Below are 22,854 nucleotides of genomic sequence, written 5' to 3'. Positions count from 1 at the left end.
CTTTACTTTGCTGTGGCCTGTAGCAGACAGGAGAGTCTATTGTTGCTGTGGGGTTCCACTTCACCATAAGCAGGAGGTATCTGTGTGATAGAAACTCCTCTGTCTTGTTGATGTTTGTGTTTTGTACCACCAAGTGTTTGTTGGATGGATTGTCTGCTTATGGTTTGCTTTCTGAAAAACTCTGGCATATTTCATGGAGTAGCTCCCTGCTTTGAAAAAAGCAGCAAGCACTCAAGGGTCAGGAAATGCCGGAACAAAATATGCTGTGTTAATTACTTAATTGAACCTTCTAGTTTGTGTGTGTTATGACACTGGTTTTTATGAAGTGTTTATATGCCTTTCTGTGACAGGACTGCAACAGGAGAATCTTTCCATCTTTGGTGGCAATTTTATCACTCTTTTTGAGAGCAAATGGGTTTGTGTGTGACTCACTCCTTAGCTTGCCTGTAGGAAAGGTCAAATGCTGCAAAAGCATGAGAACACCTAGCCCTGTGTGATGATGTGAATGACATCTGTACACTGGGCTTCAAATTCAGATAAAATTTGGGCTTGAATTTTTTTCCTTTTCCAATGACTTCGTTGATAGGAGGACACATAAAAGAAGGATTTCAGTGCAGCTCCCTTAATTTCAGAAACTTTTTTTCTTGCATTTTTTTCAGACACAAAATAATATAAAGCAAAGTTTTACATAAAATCTTTTTTTTCTTTTTTTTAAACATTTGGCTGCTTCATTGTTCAAGTATGATCTTCAGTGCAATTATTAGACTTCTCTGTAGGTTAAAAAAAATCACAAACAGTGAAGATTTATGGTCCAATCTAGTAATGCAATTTAAAGTGATGTAAAGGACCTAAAATTAGGTAAAAAAAAATCAATTCCTTTTATAATCAGGGGAAATGTAAGGAAAAAAGCATTTGGTAAGTAGTATAAGCTGTGTGTAATTGTGATGGAAGATTCACAATACTTAAGCCTTAGGATATCACTTGAGAGAATGTTCAGGATCCTGGAAATCTTTGTAGTTTAATTAAAACATTATTGGTGTAAAAAGAAGCATAAAGTTATTCTGAGATTTTTAAAAACAGTGTCTTCAAGAGAGTCTTTCCTCTGATACATGCTTACTACTTGCATATGTATGTTCCAAACTCACTGTAAGGGTCTGATGTGCTTTCTCAGTGTGCAGCAGCTGTCGTGGTTTAACCCCAGCTGGCAGCTGAGCACTGCACAGCTGCTCACCCCAGTGGGATGGGAGAGAGAATTGGAAGAGTAGGCGTGAGTAAAACTCATGGGTTGAGAAGAATACAGTTTAATAGGTAAAGTGAAAGCTGCACTCACAAGCAAAGGAAAATATGGAATCCATTTGCCGTGGACAGGCAAGTATTCAGCCATCCCCAGGAAAGCAGGGCTTCGTCACATGTAATGGTTGCTTGGGATAATGAACCCCTTCGCTCTAAATGCCTTTGCCTTCCTTCTTCCTGCCCATGCTTTACATGCTGAGCATGATGCCATATGCTATGGGTATCCCTTTGGTCAGTGGAGGTCAGCTGTCCTGGCTGTGTTCCCTCCCAGGTCCATGTAAATCCCAGCCCACTTGCTTCTGGGGTGATGTGAGGAGCAGAAATGGACTTGAACTCTGTGTAAGTCCTGCTCAGCAATAAACAAAACTTCTGTTATTATCAACACTTTGTCTGCAAAACAAAACACAGCCCCATACTAGCTACTGTGAGGAAAATTAGCTTAATTCCAGCCCAAAGCAGCACAGCACATCTGCTGGGGATAAGGCTCTCACATAAATCACTGGAACACCTTGATATACGAGCAAAAACTCTCTTTTGGAGAGCCACTAGAACCCTGCAGAAACACTGAAGAAATTCTCCTCCATAGCTGTAAAATGATATTAACTGAGCAAATAGTTTTGAATGGATGCCTTATGTGATGTCTCTTCCTGTATTTGCAGAATGTCCACGAAGAAAGTGGTAATATGCTCAGTATATTTGCTGTTCAATAAAATTTAGGTAGCAAACAACATTCTTCCATAAACATGGATTTCCATTTTTATTGCATACTTGTGACTAGCCAGTGGGTGTTATTTCTTCTTCTTGGTTTGACCTTAAATGACCAAAATCTCATGGAAAGAGGATTTTCTCTTAGACTAGCATTAAAAAAAATACCTGTTTTAAAGTTCTATTCCTTGGTGGTCTGAAGGGAGAATAGGGAGACATTTCTTCTCTTTTTTGAGTGAAGACAGGGGGGCCTGCTATAATTATGGTCACCTGCAGTAATCATCACCCTTTTTGGAGCAGATCTAGACTCTGTGCAGGGAAAGTTTACAGGATACATTTTCAGCAGTCCAGATCTACTTTCTTATTTGTGTTGGAGAGAGAGAACATTAGGGCCACACTGTGTATGTGTTCTCTTCATTCCACCCCTCTTCTAGTAAATCTCATTCTAGAGCAACAGAGTCTGCTGTCTGTAGTTGGCAATAGGAGTGACATTGCAGTGCTGTCAAAAAAGGTTTGGGAAGCTGGCCAAGGTGGAGCTGGGACAGAAGGACTGTGACAAGTTTGCCAAAGAGAAAGAAATAGAAAAGGAAAGTCAGAGGTAGACACTTTCTAAAAGGGTTTAATGAGAAAGCATTGCTTACTGTTTTTTGGTTTTTTTTGAGGGGAACATTGGCTTCTGGCTTCTCAGGAGCCTCAATCCTGCATGTTACATGACTGAGCTCCCACTAGAGGGGTGTTTGGAGCAGGAACATCTTGCTGTGTTGATAACCAATCTCTAATGGTCCACGTCCTTTTCTTACTTATCTCATGGATTTTGTGGTCCTCTTTGACCATGCTATTGCCAAAGTGTCAGTAATACTACTAATACCATAGAATAACTGATCTAGGTGACTTAAAAGGTGTATTTTGGATAGTTTATGCTTTTCTAGCACAGTATACCTTTGGAAAAATACTGCCTGTATCAGATCTAAGCTATTGGCTCTGGAGGTGACGAGGATTTTGACAGTGGTCATTATGGCCTTGGAAGTCCCAGACATTCCAACATCACTGTCACTCCAAAAGGGAAGCAGCTGCTCCCTTTTGATAGCTGGCAAGATGAGCTGTTGTGCCAAATACCTCTTTTCTAACCAAAGAGCAATGTGGGTACAGCAACTCTGTTGGCAGTAGAGGATAAAATGAGTATTCCAAATCTTACCCTTGGGAAAAAACATGGGCTACTGGAAAAAGAGTAGCTCCTATTCAATTTCACAGGAGCTTGGTCAGTCACAGCAACTGTGTATTTAGACCTCATATCCCCTCTGAAGACAAGAGTTGTGTGTGGTTTTGATTTGGATTTTTTATTTTGAGGTAAAAAGGAGAAACTGGCTTTAGTCTTACCTTTTGTGGTTTGTAAAGACTGTCCTGATTTTGAATAAGCAGAGTCATTGTTGTTCTTGTGATTACTTGGAGGTCATCTCTGACTCCCTCAGGCAACAGGGTGATAAATAAGCTTCATTACTTTGTGTGGGGACTGTGTTTTGAACTGGAATTAGTGAAGTAGGATCAAGTGCAGTAATTTGTACCTAAAAATTTGCTCATCTAAGGTGGAAGAGTATGGGAAAACCTACAGGTTGTTCGGGTAAGCACAGACTGCATGAAGGACAATGTGGAATTGGCCTTCCACTTGATGATATTTTCCCTTATTTTAAAACACAGGTTGTCAGACAGATGCCTGTCTTGACTCCCCATGATCAGCAGGGAGACAGCTGGCCAGAGATGCTGCTTCCTCTCTCTGGGTCACTGGTAAACACAGTATTTACAGGCATGTTTGTGGTCTGCCTGTAGTCAGACAGGGGTATATGGGCATTTGTGAATTTATCTGAGCACTGGTTGGAATGAACTGGACAGGCACAAGTGAGTGCTAATAGTTTTGTAGTGCAACAAACCACCAACAAATACGTCTCTCCTATTTTCCATACCCTTTCCACCATAAACTGTGTTACCCAAATGTTTGAATTCTGATAGTCATAGTTCTATATGAAGCCAAAACTTAATTTTCTGAGGGATTTGCCTGTCTCTGTGTGGCTTGCCCTTGAGTGATAGCTGTGTATGATGGGACATTTGAGATGAGTCGTAAAGGAAAATAAAGCAGAAAGCTTACAACTAGAAAAGGCAGAGACTAGAATGACATAACAAAGTGTAGCATCTCATCAGTGGCTTCCTCAGCCTAGTCATCCAATAGCATCAGGCCAGGATTAGAAGCAGGATCACTCCATCCTTATTAACAGGAAAAGTGAGGAACAGTGCGGTGTTTATTTGCTGTTTGGAAATTCAGGTCCTTGGACACAGAGTTTGGTGGCTGAGAAGCTGAGGTGCAGTTTGGCATTCTGCATTGGGGTGGTTGCAATCAGTTTACTCTTTGGGTGGTCTCTTTCACCCTCTTAAGACAAAAATTGTGTTATTCAAACGGATAAGATCACATCAGACAACTGGCTAAGCCAGGCTACATTGAAATGGTATTTTCTTTCCTGTGAAGTGTTGGGTTTGCTCTCATGGAAGCTGGCTGACTGCTGCCTGTTAGGTAAACAATGCAGCTTTACCCATTTGTTTGGTATTTGTACGCACTACTGTGTGTTTTACTGTAAATGAAGAAGACATTGGAGTGACAGAACAAGGATGAGTTCCTCCCACCTGGGGTTGTGCTGTGTCAGCTTAGGAGTTTTCAGCCTGTAGGTGCTTGAGGGGCAATATCGAGGGTTCCCTGACTTTAGGTCATTATAAATGAAGGATGAGCATTTCCTGAAACACACTACTGCAAATGGCACAGCTTAAATAAAATTATTTTATACATGGCAAAAATCAAAATGCCTGAGTAGTGGGTGAGAAATGGAGTGATATTTGAACAAAATATTTTGAGTGTTCATGCAGCCAGATAAAAAGATGATTTTGGGGTCTTTAACCTTTGCTAGACTAAACATAGCATAATCAGAACTATTTTTTTTTTTTTTTACTTAAAGCTGTTTTTGAGGTAGCATTTTCTGTTTTTTTTCTCTGACAGAAAAATTTTATGTGATCCTCTGTCTAATTCTAAGGGTAGTATTCTCTGTTTGTAGATGGAGACAACAAAATTAGGTTTTGATGTCTTGGAGCTTTTATCTTAGTGTTAGGGGAATTTGAGGCTATTGTTTTGAAGAATACAAAACATGAAGCAATTTTTAAAAATAAGAAACTGATGATGAGAATATTGGAAATAAGGCAATAGAAAATACAGCTTCTTCTCTGAGCTATCTCTTTGGTTGTTGCTTTAGCTGCTGGGGAAAGGTAAGGACAGCGTCCAACAGAAAACACAAAATCCAGCAAGTTAAAAATTGCAGTCTCTGAGGCAATTAAGAAACCCATTATATTGATAACAAACTAAGGCTTTAAGTCTGTTTCAGTTAGTTAAACTACTTTTAATTTTTCTAGACAATTTCATGCAATGGGCAGATACGAAGTGTTTTTTATTTGGAAGCAGGTTGAAGCTAAGACAGAAATTTTTCTAGCAGACTGCTAAATTTCACATAATAAGAAATACTAATTGTACTAGACAGCAGATAGATAAGCTGAGGAAACAAAAAAGGATAGTACCCTTAAAATTGCACAGCATTTTTAATTAAAGCTTTAATTTGATAATAATGGCAGACAGAACTTAGTACCCATTTTAAACATTCAGGAAAGTAAAAGCAACTTTAAATATTTAATTTTCTCAGTACAATCTTTGAAAAAAATTCTAAGGGGGAAAAAAATCTCAAAATATCATTTGTCTGAGTTCAAAATGTGTTCACTGATTGAAAGGACTTATTCGGGAATTCAAAATACCAAGGAGTGAAAGATAAGGTTTTAAACAGTCCTTCCTATTTATCCCTGAACTCTATTAAGCCACCTTTCTGCTCTGAAACATCATTATAACAACCAGACTCAACTTGCAATAATTTGTACAACCTTTCTGGAGTGTCCCTTGAAGGAATGCATGGGAAGTACTACACCCCCATAAAAGATGTTTGTCTCTGTATTAATAGTTACTCTGTAGGCAGTGTGTAAGTGAGGTGTTCAAGAGCTTGCATTTTTGTAGGTAGAGTTTGACCAGCCAAAGTTGCCATTGCGAGTGGCTTTCTGAAAAGCCAGTTATGGATGCAGGTCCCAGCTGGAGTATGCTTGCTTGTTTAATGTAACTATGGTCTTCTACACCCTGTCTTCTGCCCATAACATGCAGGAAATTGCAGTGATCTTTTCCTCTTTTTAGTCCTGAATTATTTTAACTGAGTTAACCAGACCTTCTGACACACTAGCTGGCTAGGTCAGTGAAGTCAAAGGGAGTCCTGGAAGGATCCTAGCTTTGTTCAGTGTCACAAGGAGAAGGCTAAGGGAATGTGATCGTAATGCTGTCATCTGAGAAGGTGAAGTGAGGGTTTTCTTGAAGGAGCAGTGGTAGGATGTTTGGCAGCAGGCATAATCCCTAACAAGGAAAACGAACAATAAATTGCTGTCAGAGATGGTGGTCAAATGCTGGAAGAGGGGCCCGGAGAGGTAGTGGGATCTTCATCGTTGGATATTGCCAGAGCTTACCTGAACCAGATCTGCTTTGCGCTAAGGATGGAAAATAGAGATACCCAGAGATCCCTCTCAACATAAATTAGTCTTATTAGACAATTGGCCTGCATTAACTGTGTTGAAGACCCAGTGCAATTTGACTGCAGCACTTGTCAGACACTGAAGTGACCGAGAAAGAGTTCCTTTGTGATATCACTGGGAAATGTGATATAGGTACATTCAAACTGATCTGAGAATTTTCTTGGGCAACCTATCACTTGAAAGCATAATCTTAACAGAAGTCTGATATGGTCATAGGTTACTTACCATAGATGGAAAGAACATGGATGCTCAGAGGCCGAAAAAGGGGAGGAATGGAAAAAAAAAGCTGATATTTCACACTGGAAGTAGCTAAATAAGAAATGCTGCAGTAATCATTTGACCAAGACAGTTTTCTTTGCATATTGTAAAATGCCCATATTCTTGTTAAAAGGAAAAATTAAGAGCCGGCGTATGTAGGAAATGTAATTCACGTCAGGCTTTTTAGCTTATGGTAAAAATCTCATGAGAAGAATTGACGTTTTCCTACAGCAAGTATTAAATATTTGCCTGTGTTATGCCTACCTTCAATTAAGTTAATGTTTAAGATGCCTCTATGTGCTTCATTTAATAACACATTACACAAGTGAATCATTTGAAGAATTCTTCAGTGAAATATGGAAATAATTTTCATGTAACCATCAGCAAGTTAACATCGTATTTTGATGTACTGCTCTATCTTAATATCCCAGCTCGGTCTTTGTTGATGTATTTACTCTGAAGTTGAAGCAATTTAAAACACTAAATGGTGTGACTGTGCATTCAGTCTCATTACAGACTTAATGCAACAGCAGTCAAGCACCTCATTATTGTATAACCCAATCTTTGTAGAGGGCAGAAATAATAGGTAAAATTTTCATGTTGACTCCAGAGCATAAAGGGTGTCATCCATCATTCACCAGGTCAGATCTGAATTGCTGTAATCTTTGTAATTGGAAAAGAGTGCTTATGACTGAAACAGCAATATTCTTGTAAAAGTTCGTATCTTTTCAAAATGTTTTAGAAATTTTTAGTACATCTTTTCCACAGGTATTCAAGGCTGGATTTGATACCATAAAGAAATTACAAAGGCATCTGTCACTGAGATTTTGGTGGACATGCATGGGGTGGGCTGAATTGTGAGGACATGCATTTACAATAACCCATGTTCTCTGTTATTAATTTTTATGGGTTTTTTGCTTGTTTGTTTCCTCTCCAAGCACCTTTACCTAAGGGATTTGTTGACATTAGAGAAGAAAATAAAAATCAAATCTTCTACTAGTTGAGAGGAGCAAAAATGAAGATCTTGGGTTCTGTGCTTATGAAGGCCTTTTAAATCTCTTCATTTTGGAGTTACCCTATACTTGTGTACATTGAAACATGTTCATGCATTAGACCAGTAATTATATGAAATTATAATTATTTTTAAGTTGTGAAAAATATCTCTGACTATTTGATCTACTTGCACTGGAACAATGCAGATCAGGAATAAGACATAGATAAGCACACAGTGCATGGGAAATTCCTTTTATCACCGAAGAACTCAAAGATTGATTTGAGTATTGTTTGCTGGTATAGTTGCATTTTGGTTACTGCCAACATGCATTTTCCTAATTCTAAATATATACAGGTATAGAGAAGCCCAGTAGCTATCCATTCAGAGTTAACAGAGATATAAATACTTCAACGAGGAAGACGTTGCTTTGTGCTCTTAGCAACAGTCAGGTTTTAGCATGTTCTAAGTTTTGTGGCATCTCTCATGGGATATTTGGGACCCAGTTTAGTTATCAACACTCCTTTTTGGCATGATGGGATATGAGGCTAATTCTACTCTTCTGTGCTCTTAGGAAATATTTTGGTGACTCTGCCTTACCATTCCTTATGTCCCTGATGCTTTGCAACTGGCCTTCAACAAACATTGTAAGAGAGTAGATGAATTTCTGTTTGAAGAACAATCATAGTAGAGGGCAGGTGAGAGAAGGAATTAAGAGTTTCACAGGTCTGGAGAGAAAGCCTGGAAATGACTTTCAACTCCCAATTCATACAGAACTATGCTTTAGATAATTTGACCATAGTGATTGCATTTGTGAAGTGGAAACATCTGGCTGGGACTTCAATACCAGCCTCTTGTGTCTCCTCTCCCTTGAATGCCGTCACTTCTGGCATTCTTAGCACTTCTCTCTCTTAGCAGTGGGTCGTTCATGGACTTTATTGCACTTTGTATAAATTTGTCCTTTAAAGACAGATGAATGGAGGTGGAGTCCTGTGCAATATGTGCCTAAATCTTAGGGATATTGCTTGCCTAATGTGAATTTCATGAAATGTTCTACGAGGCAGTGGTGTCAAGACCAGCACGTGTTTTGTGCATGGCAGGTGGCAGTAGGATGCCCATCAACACTGATTATGTGAGCTGATTCTTTTGTGTGCATCATTTTAGGAACTGAGAACCCCTTCCCTCTACCTCTAACTCTGTAATCACTATAAGAGCTGAATTGTTTGTTTTGCCCTTTTGTTGTCAGTATATGCTAACAAAGACTGATGAGGATTTCAAAAGAAAGACATAACTCTTATTTATACTCCTAGGTTCCTCTTAGAAGTGCTTAAAGGACAACCTCATGTCAGACAAAGTTTTATAAAATATATTCCAAGTATCTCGCTTCTCATCTTTATTACTGATTGACAACATGGATATTTCTCACTCCTCAAGAATTTCCGAGGGAGAGAAACTCTTGAAGATTCTTGGTGGCTTGGATTTCTAGAGCTTGTTTTTGAAAGTGTTATTTAGCCAAAATGTTGGCACTATGTCAGAAGGCGGTAGGTCTACTATAACATTGCTGACAAAGCTCTGTTGCTTCCAGGGCCCAGGTTAGGATCTCTGTGAGGCTGCGCTGTGTCCTGACGCGTTAGGACCCATCTTTGGTAGCTCAGTAGAGCACAGATCCTGGGAAGCATGGACACGCCAGCAGAGGAATGGCACGGCACTGGCACCAGCGGTACATTTGGCACTGGTAGGACTTTTTGCTGACAGCATGCTGCAATTCTTTTGTGAATCAATTTGATACCAAAAATAGCTACTGGCTTATTCAGAGACTGAGTCTATCATGGTATGGTGGTACTGTGATTGCAAAATACTCCCAATATGGAGTAGGCTATAAGTTCCTAGAGGAAAGTCAGAATAAGCTAGTAGAAATGGAAGTAGGAAAGAAATTAACACTCTCCATATAAATACAATTTGGCTGTCTTGGCTCTTCTCATGCCTGCAGTTGGAGCTGCAATGTGATCGTATCCCTTGCCGATTTAGCTGAGACAGTGGCAACGCGTGTTTGGCTCACATGGCTAAGTCTCATGGGTGACTCTTCAAATATTTGATCAAGGACTTTGGAAAGAAAATAGAAAGCAAGTAAATGACAAGAAGGCAAGGAAGGCTCAGGGTCTAACTTAGCTAGTGATACAAGCCCCAGTGTGTTGTCCCTGAACCTCTGTCACGAAGGGAATGAGCTCAGGACTGGCTCCAGCCGTCAGGTAAATGTGCTCATTGCCCAGAAACCCCCTGAGGGTGGGGAGCATGCTCTTGTCTGTCAGAGTCTGGAGAGGCCATTCAAGAGTTCTGCTTGTTGCTGAGAGGGGTCAAACATGTTGAGGGAGCAACTATGAAGTGAGAGAGCAGCTGCTTGCAGCACTATCCATTGCTCCCTTCCTCCTTCTCCTTCCCTACCTGACAGAGCAACTTGACTTTAAAGCTCTGTCCTGGTTTTGGGCTCAACATGGCCCCTGTGTAATCTATAAATTCAGTTTTTCTCACACTGCTAGGAAACCCTGAGCCAGCTTACAGCAGGTGTATCTTCTGGTTGTATTGCAAATGCAGTAGCTAAACAGTAAATGGGAAGTCCTTCCTCATTGCCCCTCTGTGTGTGTGACTGTCTTTGGATCAGGAGCAGGAAGCAGCTTCTCTTGTAGAATCATTTTCATGCTGCAGGAAGAGCCACTAAAGCCATCTGTTGAGGAAAATTAGCAGCTTGCAATATGTTACATCTGTAAATGGATAAACTCTTCCAGACATTACATGTGTTTATATACATACTCTGGTGTAATTGAGTATATCTGAGGAACACAACTTGCTGCTTCATTCCTAAGTAATGAGCCATACAACAAGAGGAAATAACCTCAAGTTGCACTAGGGGGGGTTTGGAATGGATATTAGGAGAAAAATTCTTCACCAAAAGGGTTGTAAAGCACTGGAACAGGCTGCCCAGGGAAGTGGTTGATTCAGCGTCCTTGTAGATACTTCGAAGATGTGTAGATGTGGTGCTGAGGGACATGGATTAGTGGTGGACTTGGCACTGCTGGGTTAACAGCTGGACTCAATCATAGGGGTCTTTTCAACATAAACAGTTCTGGGATTCTCCTCTAGCTGATAGACAGTATGCTTGTGCAGGGTGGATAAGGGTAATTTTAATTTCAAATGTATTTTGTGCAAGTGCAGATGATAAGGCAAGGATTAATGTAGTAGAGATGTTGTTCAGAATTGTCTAATTATTTCAAGAATTATTTTGACTCAAACATGTTCTGAAACATGTTTTGAAGGTTCTCAGCTGGATTTATTTGATAACAGAATTTTGACTGCTATACCTTAAGAGTGCTGGCATTATTTGATTTTGTTCCAGGCTTATCTTTCTTTGAAGTATAGCCCAATATCCAATTATTTAAAATTCTTGGATAAGTAACTATGTTGTAAAGCTTTGTTTCATGCTAAGACACTTTTATTTTCCCTCTAATACCTAATTGGGAGAATCAATTTTAAAAAAGCAGCAAACACATATCCTCATAGTGAATATACTTTTATTCCTGTGTTTCATTTGATATATCACTCAGTGCAAGCAGCAAACTGAAATGACAAGCCTAAGAAAACCGTAATGGCTTTTAGTGATAAGCAGTCAAATAAGTATCACATGATAGTAGCTTTGAAATTGTTGATTAGAGAGATTCAATTGCATTTCTCTGATCTGCTAGGCTTACATGTCACTTACATTTGCAAACTGCTTGCATATTGTAGGTTTGGGATTTCTCTGTGTGTGTGTGACTCCTCAGTGTGTTGTTTGAAGTGGATTCAATGGTCCTGAGCTTTTCCATGTATCGATGCTTAATCCCTGCTCTTACAGCTGCCTGTGCTTCAGGTATTCTCTCAAGAGTAGCACAGACTCAAGCCAGACTCTGAGAACTAATACCCAAACCAGCAGGCAAATAATTTACTGGTGGCAGCCTGAATTTTACTGGGGTTTCATATTATTCAGTTCTGCTTATAAATCATCAGCTCTGGGAGTCATGGTATAGAACAGTGTGAACTTTGCTGGCATTTCTTTTTCTTGCTTTTTAAATACATTTTAAACTTTTATAATGTTGAGAAAGGGCTGTAGAACATCAGTTCTAATTGCTTTCCAAATAGAAATTAAATGAAATTAAGAACAAAACCACTTTTGTTAATGTTTTCTAAGGTAAAATATGCCATTTTCATGATTTGGAAGAGGGAAACTGGGACTATTTAATGTTTTTGCTTGACAGTATTGAGTTGCAAGTGGAGGCTTTGGATAGGCATATTTAAGAAAACAAGACTGGATAGGAGGACAATTGTGTGTGTTACTGTGTGTCAGCATACAGATGAGCCAGTCTGTTTTCTCTCCAGCTTCCACTGTGTTCCAAATAAAACATGTTTTGTTATCCTATTAAACCAACACACTGTCTTAGAAGGTGTCATTTTACAAACAAGACCAAATACACACCCTCTGTAGCTGGCCTGAAATCCAGCCTTGCTGCAGGAGAGGGACACTCCTTGTGACTGGTACAAATCTAGTGAATGTAAATGAAGCAGACTTTGGTTAATTCTGTGAAAAAAATCTCTGCTGCTTTTCCAGTAAAAAGCATTGAGACTGCTTTTTAGTAGGGGAATTGTCCATATTTATCCCTAGGAAGATTATTTTGATCTTGTATTTGTTCAGTCTCCTGTTTTTTGTATCAGTGAATTTTTTGATTTCTCTTCCCCTGCATATTTTACAGCATTGTAAGAAGAAAGACAGTGGGAATTCTGTGAAGTAAGAGATGACTCATGGCATTAGTTACATGCTAAAAGAGTCAGGGCAAATCCTAGATTTGCTCTGCCAGTGGAGGATAATAAAACATACATATTTTAGCACTGACTCTTACAGGTGCTTTGCATTGAACTGAGTCTGAAATCAATGGGAGCCACTCAGAGCATCCAGAACTGGGCACATTCAACCAACTCCCAGTGCTCCAGATATCATGGGCATTTTCCTTTTCTCAATTGAAATGGGGTTATTTGTATAGGTGCAGCACACTTTTGTACAGTGTTTTATCATGCATTAGCTGTCTCAGTTTTTTTCCAGTGACTTTCCCTTTCCCCCTTATAATTGAAACAGTTGGTTCTATGGTAATGAGCTGCTTTGAACTGTCAGTGTGTGTATATTTTCATTTACACTGCTGGCACTTTGTTCTGAACCTTCTCCCCTTCTGTCCAAATAGATTACTTGTATTATCAGATCTGTCTCATTGTTCATCATAGCATTGCTGTGGATTCTCCGGATCCCACTTCCTTACTGAGTTTATTGCTCATTTTTCAAAGGCCTTCATCAAACTCTGGTAGGTGTAACTTCAAATAAATCTTCATTAATAGTTGTCAGATAATCAAAGTGGAGGAGACAAAATTGTATTTTTAATTGCACAAACTATCCTGTGGAGGGGTCTACTTAACCTATTGACTTTGCATTACTTAATAATTCATATTAAAATTAATTTTGGCAGCTTGCATTTTGTCTGTATTATCTATGATTATTTACAGTTTTGTAGCAATTTATAATATAATTGATGTTGACCAGGATAATTTTTTAATGCCAACAGGCTTGTGTAGTGATTTAAGATATGGCTGAAAACCAGGCGTTTAGGAACATGGTCAAAGATAAGTAATTGAATGACTCTGTTTTAAGACAGCACTGATTGTTCATGTGCAGTTTCCAGAGATGCACAGAGAATGGCCAAGGCAATGGCCACAGCAGCAACAAAGATTAGACACAATGAAAAAAACTTAATACATATCATAATAAAGATAGGTCTGCTTTCCCTGCCGTGCTGGGGTTTCTGTTCAGACCTGGGCAAGCCAGGTGTCTTAGTGAGCTCCTGATTAAGCAAATGGAATATTAATTTAATGAACTTGCTGAATCAGGAACTCCTGATGAATTCCCACCTTTCCTCATTTGTACAAAACTTTATTTACAGCTGAATGTGAAGGATTGGACTTGCTTTTCACAGCCAAGGGAGTCTTGATGCCAACAGCTGATACAGTAATTATTAGAGACTGGGAATTCCCAATTATATAAATTTTTTTAAAGAAAAATAATTACTTATGTCAATTACTGTCATTCCCTGAAGGGGTCCATGGCCTACATTCTGCTGGAGCTGAACAAGTTACTAAACAGAGGAACTGTTAAAAACTCTGCTACCTGAACACCTAACATAATTTCAGCCTTTTCTATAAATCTTGCTCTTACTGTATTTTGTTTAACTTGATCTGAGTTTTATTAATTTTAAGCTTCTAACTGTAGACTTGGGTTTTATACTTCCTTTTATTAGACTTTTACCCCTGGAAGATCCAGAAACTGTAGGTACAAAGCTTTCTGTCTAGAGAGTTAAGCTGCTCATGTGTTTGGAATACTAAATGTCTCTCCCATATAAAATTTGTAAGTATAAAAACATAGGCAGCAGCTAGTGCCACAACATCCAGTGCTTTTAGGGCTGCTCTCTTTTGGAGGCACTTATTCACTGCTCCTACTTCATGTAACTCTACTATTAGTATTTCCCGCCATGTGTACATACTGCAAACATAATTTACCTTTCCAGGAGCAGACTCTTGCTGTTTACTTCTGCAGAAGCAGACAGATGCTATTAGCTAATTTTCATTTCATGACTAAAGTGCCAGTAAAATAATTCAGACACAGCTCTCAAGATAGGGTGATGGGAAACCTGCAACCCCCAAATTCATTTGTGTGTAGTCTGGTCTGGAGTACAGGTTTATAAATAACAAGACCTTTCTGTAAATGTAAAGTACACTGGTTACTGCTTTTAATCTCAGCATCTTTCTGCTTTTGTGAGTTTGGTGCTCACTTATTACCTGAACTGAAGGTGAGGCTATGTGTGAGTGTTTCCCTGATTCTTCCACGGTGCCATAGAGAGCAATCTCTTCATTTTTCACCCAGACAACTTGCAGAAAAGCTTTTTGGATGTTGTGGGTGTGTAGAAGGGCAAAATGACACTGTGGGCAATGGAGTAAACTTGAAATCTGAATTCAGATAGCATCTTAGATTTATTTCATGGTGAATCTAAGAAGCCTGGTTATGAGTTTGTGGTGAGGTTATGTGGATCACCATTTTATAATGAGTTGGATCTGGTTGTGTGAGCTGAATTCAAGTCTTTTAGCTCCCAGAGAGAGGCATGTACTGGCTGTATTCTGTGTCACAAAGATCATTCCTTCTGCAGGCACTAGACAACTGAACATTTTTAAGCCATTTAATGCCCCTGAATAGAGAAAGATGTAGCTGTCAAATGTGTAATACTGATTTTCATTGTAATCCAGTTACCTAGGCAGGCACAATTTTCTGAACTCATGTGCTTTTGCTTTTAATGAAATACCTACACATAGGAGCCTTTGTGGCACTATTTTGTACCAGAAATGCTGGGGTCATGTTTATATTTTGATTTTCTGCATGACTTTGGAGCCAAGGGACCCAAATAATCAACTAGTACAATAATATATTGCAGAGACAATCTGTACCCTAAAAAGTTTATAATTTGATTGTTTACTGCTTAGTCACAGAGTAGAAGAAGGTGGAAAAGACCTCTGCAGATCATTTATTCTAAGCCTGTGCTCAAAGTAGGTTCCTCAGGGCCGTGTCCAGATGACTTTTGGATGTCTCTAAAGATGAAGACTCTACAAGTTCTCCGAGAAGCGTGTTGTAGTGTTCAACCAAACTTACAGTAAAAAAATTTCCTTTTCTTTAATCAGAATTTCCTGAATTTCAGTTTGTGCCATTTGCCTCTTGTCCTGTCACTGGGTATTACAGATAAGAATTTGGCTTCATGTCCTTAATTCCCCATCTCATCATATATATCAGTAAGATCACTTTGAGCCATGAATCTCTTTAAAAAGGTCAAAAGGGCATATTAACTTCTAGTAAATGAGCCCTAAGTATGCCAGATATAGAACATGTTTGAGACACTGGAGACAGAGTTCTGTCTTCAAGGTTCTCACTTTTTCTTTGTATCTGATGCATTCTTTGGTGTTGTTTTTTTGTTGTTGTTGTTAGTTGGTTTTGGTTTTTTGTGTTTGTTTGGATTTTTTTGTTTTTGCTTTTTGGGGTGGGGGTTTGTAGCCTAATAAGTTTCAATTTAAGCATAGAGCAGTTTTAATTTTTTTCTAGTCAGTACTGTTTTCTTGATGTTTCACCGTGGAGGGGTGAAAACAGAAGGCCTGGTTTTGCTTCCCCATTCTGTTCAGTCTAGCACTGCCTAATAAATTTGTGTGGGAAGTGTATGATCCACCACTTTCCTGTTTTCCAGAGGAAATAGGAGAGAATGTATGCAATGATGAAATGAGAACTTCAGAAATATGTGACCTATGACTTATTTCACTTTTTTCTATCTTTGTTATTGCTTTCATCTAATGGGTTCAGCTCTTGTTCAGTGAATATTGAAACTGTGTGGACATTGAAGGAATAACAAGGTTCTAATGAACTGAGAAAGGAAGGGTTTGTAGCAAAGAAAAATGAATAATTTTCCCCCCCGTCAATAACTTACGTAGTTAATTGACAAAAAGCTTCTTATGCAATCTAACTTGTCTATGTTTGTGCAAAACAATACTGTTTTTAGTCACTTTCAGTGGGCTCAAAAATCTATTTTCCAGGCCTCCAGCTTCCTGGTGATGTGACATCAGCACAACAGCCCAAGCTGGTGATTATATTAAAAGAAGGAATATAATGAGACAAAAGAATAAGGCTGTGGCTTGATCTTTTCCATTGATAAATTTAGAACTTGCAAAAGCTGAAATAATAGTTGTAGTGATAAAAAGAAATATAATTTTTATACTTACCTGCTGTTCTGAAAAACCAATATATAATTATTGTAGGAGGAAGAAAAATGCATCTCTCCCCCTCACTCTGCTACTTTTTCCTCTTCTCTTCAGTGTTGAAATCATCCAGTTTAATTAAATCACCAGCCTATTTCTGCACAAAGGATGACATTTTATTAATGATGTATGATGTGTATGAGACAGAATTAACCCAATTTTCAAATGGATTTCAATTTGGAAAGGGCAACATGTAAAAATGTCTTGTAAATGTGTGGGATGAGCTGGTTGAGCAGCTTTCTGAAGGAGATGGGATTACAAAATGATGAATAATTAGACAACAGTCTCTTCAGTCCCTTGCTTTATAGCGTAGCCCCATATCATTACCTTTTCCATGTGTTTGCTAGTTTTGCCTAATTTCTCAGTCATGTTTCTTTCCTAGCAGTAAACCCAAGGAACTGTAGTTTAGGTGACAATATTTACAAGTAACTGGGAGGGGCTGAAGGTGACTGTTTTGATCTTAGGATGTCAGGCACTATGTTTGTGGTGGGGCTTACATTTTAAATATGCCTATAAAGCCTGAGGTTCAGAGTGGTTTGTGTCCACTTGGGCTCACGTCACTTATATCTGAATGGGGTAGTCACAGCAGATCCATGATCATGTACTAGTCTATACAAGTTGCTGTATAGATTTGAAGAATTCTAAATTGTTAACAAGCTTTTATCCCTTCTGGCAGGGGAGCAGATAATCTGCCTCATCATACAGACTTACATTCCTGAAATTTGTCTGTATGTATTAGAGGTTCACACTCTACTGCCAACTCCCCTTACTCTGAATTGAGAAATCCCTTTCTTATTTTACCTTTTGAATTAATAGGAAAACTGGATAGGCATGATTTTGTGGGTTTTGAGTTTATTTTTAATTTAACAGATTTGGGGAAAGAAAACTTCACTTTTGTTTCCATATCTCTGAAATGTAATTTTTATCAAAACAGTTCTCAAAACTCATTAACCTCTGAGAACAGAGTGTTGTGGAATAGACAGTGAAAAGGTTTGAAACAGACACTAAAATATCTTACTGATAAAATGGCAAGACAAATCTAACTGCTAAAAGTATGAGATTCATTTTTTTGTGGCTATTATTTTTGGGATAAAGTGATGAAGGCACTAATCCATGTATTAGGAAGCAGATTTTTAAAGGGTCAGGCTGTGAAGCTCAGAGCAAATGAGTAAATTGGAGTGTTCCCATATTCTTTCTTGATGCAAAAATGGTCATGTAGGGGTTTTTGGTAAGCTCTGTGTTAAAATATTTTTGTTGCTTCTGTTGAGAGAAATTCTTGAGCTACAAGATTGGTGGTGGTGTTGTTCATAATGAAGTAGGGATTGGAGGTCCCTGTTATTCCAGGTATCTGTGCTCATGTAACTCTGATTCCTGACCCAAAAGAACAAACACTATAACAACAAGACATGGCAGCATAAATATCCTGCCTTTCTGTTTAGAACATCAGTCTTGGCTACTTGCTTAGGAATGGAGGCAGGTAATCTTCTGCATTAAGTGTGGAAACAGTGAAATGTATTTAGTAGTTTAAGGTTAGTATGAAAGGGGCTTTTTATGGCATTTGTACCAAAAATTTGTGCATGAAGAAGTGCATACTCTTTAGAAGAAATAGAGGGAAATAAAAGTAGATTGGAGGAGAGCTGAACAAATTCAATATATCCTTGTTAAGGTGTAACCATAAGAAATTTGGAATTACCATCCTGTCTATCTATCCTTTGGCCTGGGGAAATGTGGCTCTGTAAGCAGAAACAGAGCTGGAAGTCGAGGTCACAGCTCCCCGAGAGTTCAAAGACAAGGTGGAAAATTTCCTTCTGAACTCGTCTTACTTCTCAACATATGAGATGATTATTTCTTTTTACTATAGGTATTCCTTTGATTTTATTATTTCCCCCTCCTGCTCTGGTTTTCATTCACTGTTACTGTCTAGCAGAACTTTACGTTGGCTTCTGTGTGGAAGGAGGGGCTGTACCATGTGTGCGCCATTCTTAATAGAACTTTTTTCTCTCTTTCAGAGCAAGGAATGAAGAAAATGAGCAACATCTATGAATCAGCAGCCAATACCCTGGGAATTTTTAACAGCCCATGCCTGACTAAAGTGGAGCTGCGAGTTGCATGCAAAGGCATATCAGACAGGGATGCCCTCTCAAAACCAGATCCTTGTGTCATCCTCAAAATGCAGTCACATGGCCAGTGGTTTGAGGTGAGTGTTTAATAAAATAAAATTGATTCTTCTGACACTTTAGGATGGCATAGACATAGTGTGGCAAAATTGAAATAGCAAGAACAATAAAGAGAAGCAGCAATTTGAAGCCTGTGGCATAATCTTGTAAGACCAAAGGGAGATTTTCCATTAACCACAACACACTTTGAATCAGAAACTGAACTTCTCTTTGGAATCTAGATTAAAAATCAAGATGAATAAATAATGAAGCATCATAAATTTTTTCCCTTTAAGCCTTATTTTTTCATAAAAGCTATATAATAGCAGAGATAATGATAGTGACCACCAGGCATTACCATATAATGACAAGGAATATTGTGGAGGAGAGGAGGATTTATTATTAGGTGGCAGTGGATTTGGTGGCAGAGTAGCTTGATTTGCAAATTTTGAGCTTTACAGTTGCATTCATTGTTGAAATCAGTAAAACTAATGTATTTGCCTTATCAATTTGCCCTGTATTGCAGTTTGCATTTTTGATTAAAATCCTGCTTCATGTTATTTTGCCTGATCATGGAAATAATTTATTTGATAACTGGAAACATGTTATCTTAAAGAAATTCAAATTGTAACTATAGAACATAGAAAGGAATGTAATCTTTTTAGTGACATCTTGTTGGTTATTTTGCTTAAAAGTTACAGTTGAGTGTTTGTGTTTAATCAAGCTAAAAGGTGTGACTTTAAAAAGAGAAAAGAAAGTATGTAAGAGATAATTAGGAATTTATTAAATCCAGTTAATTTTGAGTGCATATTCATCCCTCTCTTTTCAAGAGTTTTAGCATTCAGCATAGGATTGTCTTACCTATGGAAAGATAAAAATAATAATGGTGAGCATATGCAGAAAGCAAAATCTTAAACTCAGGGATCTTTTAAATTTTAGCATTTTCAGCCAAGTTTTTCAGACTTTGAGGATTTTGTTCTATTTATTCCAATTGTTTTGACCTGTGAAAATTTTCCAGTTCAGACCAGCCTAGGAAAGTTGAGGGGTTTTTGATGGTATTCTTCTTTTCTTAGTTTGCTCTTGTGCAACTACTAGACATATCCCTGGTAGAAAACCAGACTATAAATATAAATAAAACTCTCACCATTGTTTTAGTGCTACAAAATCAGTGTTTCAATGTAATTGAAATTTAGGGTGATATAATAGCCTAAAAAAGGGTAGTTTGAGCTCTCTGTGTAGAAAAAAGCATTTAGCTGCACTGTGTGTGATGACACAAAGAACAGAAATTAACCAAGCAATGGATTAAAGGTCAAAATAAAAGAAATTACCCTGTTTGGAAAGGACACAATGAAAACTTTTATGCTCTCTCAGTTCTCTGAATAACTTTGGGTGCATTTACATACAGTTTGTCTCTGGCAGGGTAAGTAGATTTAAATTACATATTCTGATGTAGTAATGGAGATTCCCTTTATTTGATGTGGTTTTTCATTTGGAAAGTGATTGAGTGAAGAGAGTAATTCTTGTAGAACAGATCTGCTCACTGATACGATTCTCATCTTATGTCAGTTGTTCCTACTGTCTAGTGAGAGTCCAGGCAATTCATTTTAGCATGAAAAGAAGTTTTTATTAGTTCATGTTCCTATCAGTGCTGCAAAGTGAATGCCACTCTGCCATGATGAGTCTTTTCTGGACAGCACCTTCTTAACAGAATTTTTAATTAAGTCCCAATTGCTGAACTAAATTGAGCAGAGTCACTCAGGTATAGCTGGAGACATAACTTGGCTAGAAGGATCTTCTGCTGATGGCAATCAATAATCCAGCAAGACCTGAAAAAACAGATGAAGTAATAATTAAAACAGAATAAAATCCGGTTACCAGTGAAGTGAGTATGTTCAACATAGAAATCACTAAATGGCAACCCAAGAAAAGGAGTTAGAACTGAGTATGGATTTAGTGCCTTCATGAATTATCTTGAATTTCCAGATACCTTAAACCCCGTGGAGATTCAAATATGCTGTAGCAAGGTACAGTGTTGCTGAAATTTTCATACTGATCACATACTCTGTTTGTCTGGAGGTTTCAGCATGAAGTAGCTGGATTGAAGGTGTCCAAAATGCAGGTTGTGCTCTTGCATATAAGTGCTTTTGAAATCCATGGAAAGTACTAAGGCTGCTCTTGGCCAGATGCAGCTGAAGCATGTGGGCTTAGGCTGATGGGATTGCATTGTGCATGAAGTTAGAGATACTGGGATATAAAGGAGCCTCCCTGCAGGTGCAGACAGTCCTTGAAAGGGAGTAATCCGTGCACATTTGTCTCTGGGAGAATTTTGATACAAAAATGTCAGCCTGTTGCTGAGGATTTTTTTTTCTTTTTTAGTTCTGCAGTTCTGTGTGTGCATGTGTGTGTGTGTTTGTGTAAATTATGCCACCTACACATGGAAATATAGAATGAAAATGTCTTGATGCTCCTGTAGAGTGGGTAGGTGCTGTTTCCAGAGATTGGAAATGACATCTAAGTATTCTTCTTGGTTTTTGGGGTTTTTTTTTAAGTGTGTTTTTCCAGTTTTGTTTAGTTTTGGGGGGTTTTGTTGGTTTGTTTCCCGGACACAGAATTGGTGAGGTTGGAAGGGACCTCTCTAGAGGTCACATGGTCCGTGTGCTGCTCAGGTGAGGACACCTAGAGCCAGTTGCCCAGGACTGTGTCAGACAGGTTTTGAATATCCCTAAAGAAGGAGATTCTGCATATTCCCTGGGCAACCTGTTCCAGTGCCTGGTCACTGTCACAAGTGAAAAAATGTTTCCTAATGTTCCTGTGTTTCAACTAGTGCCCCTTACTTCTGGTTCTGTCTCTAGCCACCAGTAAAAATCCCAGCTCTGTTGTCTTTGGACCCTCCCTTCAGGTATTACATTGATAAGACGCTCCCTGAGTGCTCCAGGTGTGTCACCTACAAACTTGTTGAAGGTAGTCTGCCCCCTCATCCAGGTCATTAATGGAGATCTTAAACAGGATTCAGTACTGACCCTGGTGCCCCACTGCCAGTCACTGGCATCCAATTAGAATTTGTCTCACTGATGTACAGCCTCTGGGCCTGGCCAGTTTTCAATCCACCTCACTGTCTGCTCATCCTTTCCCTGTATGAACAGCTCCTCTAGGAAGATCCTGTGGGAGGCAGTGTCAAAGGCCTTATTGGAGTCCAGGTAGAAAATGTCTGCTGCTCCTTCATCATCTACCAGGCCAGGTAGATCTACTTCATCTTAGAAGTTTGTTAAGTTGTTCAGCCATGACTTTTTCTTGGTTAGATACTCATGATGATTTTCTTATCCTTAATGTGCCTAGGATTAAGTGCTGTATCAACTCCCCAGGAACTGAGGTGAAATTGGTGGGCCTGTAGTTCTCTAGATGATTTGATGAGGGGCACAAAACTCCTCAGTAGTGAAACCACTGGGAATTTGGACAAATACTCAAAGAATTCTTGGTGCTGTCCCTCGTTCTGGGACAGATATGCTTGCTGTTTTTTTTCTCTTGTCTGAGTAGATGTTTCTCCGTAAACAAACTGGCACACGCACAAGTGTGCGCACACACCTCCCCCCCTGTATTTCCCCGTGTATGTATGTTGGTGCTGGCTCAAAAGCCAAGCTAGAATGGAAATGGTATGTTGTGTGTGAGAAACGATGCCTCACCTTTTAAAATTTATAAAATTTTTTAAAATTAAAAAAAACCTTTAAAATTTTGAACCGCAACAAGGGACTGAATAAGGAAAAAAGGACAGCGCTGGGTGCTTGGCTGCAGCCAGGAGCACACCGCTCACACCTGTAACAATCTTTATATCCGCTAGTGACAAGCCAACCTCCTGGTAAGCCAGCCCTCCCCACACTTGTAAGTGTGTCA

At 38.8% G+C, this 22,854-nt stretch overlaps 1 protein-coding gene across 1 annotated transcript in view; it reads left to right on the top strand.

The window, feature by feature from the left end:
- CPNE4 (copine 4) overlaps positions 1–22,854 on the top strand; it is a 225,848-nt gene that overhangs the window by 29,698 nt on the left and 173,296 nt on the right. Inside the window, exons 2-3 of the mRNA XM_058831839.1 lie at positions 9,483–9,632; positions 18,820–19,007. Coding sequence (XP_058687822.1) covers positions 9,575–9,632; positions 18,820–19,007 — 246 coding nt within the window. The 5' untranslated portion in view covers positions 9,483–9,574. The remainder of the gene's footprint in view (positions 1–9,482; positions 9,633–18,819; positions 19,008–22,854) is intronic.

Source organism: Poecile atricapillus, chromosome 2 (genome assembly GCF_030490865.1).
Source record: "Poecile atricapillus isolate bPoeAtr1 chromosome 2, bPoeAtr1.hap1, whole genome shotgun sequence".
Taxonomy (NCBI): Eukaryota; Metazoa; Chordata; class Aves; order Passeriformes; family Paridae; genus Poecile; species Poecile atricapillus.
This window is presented reverse-complemented; position numbering and strand designations above follow the sequence as displayed.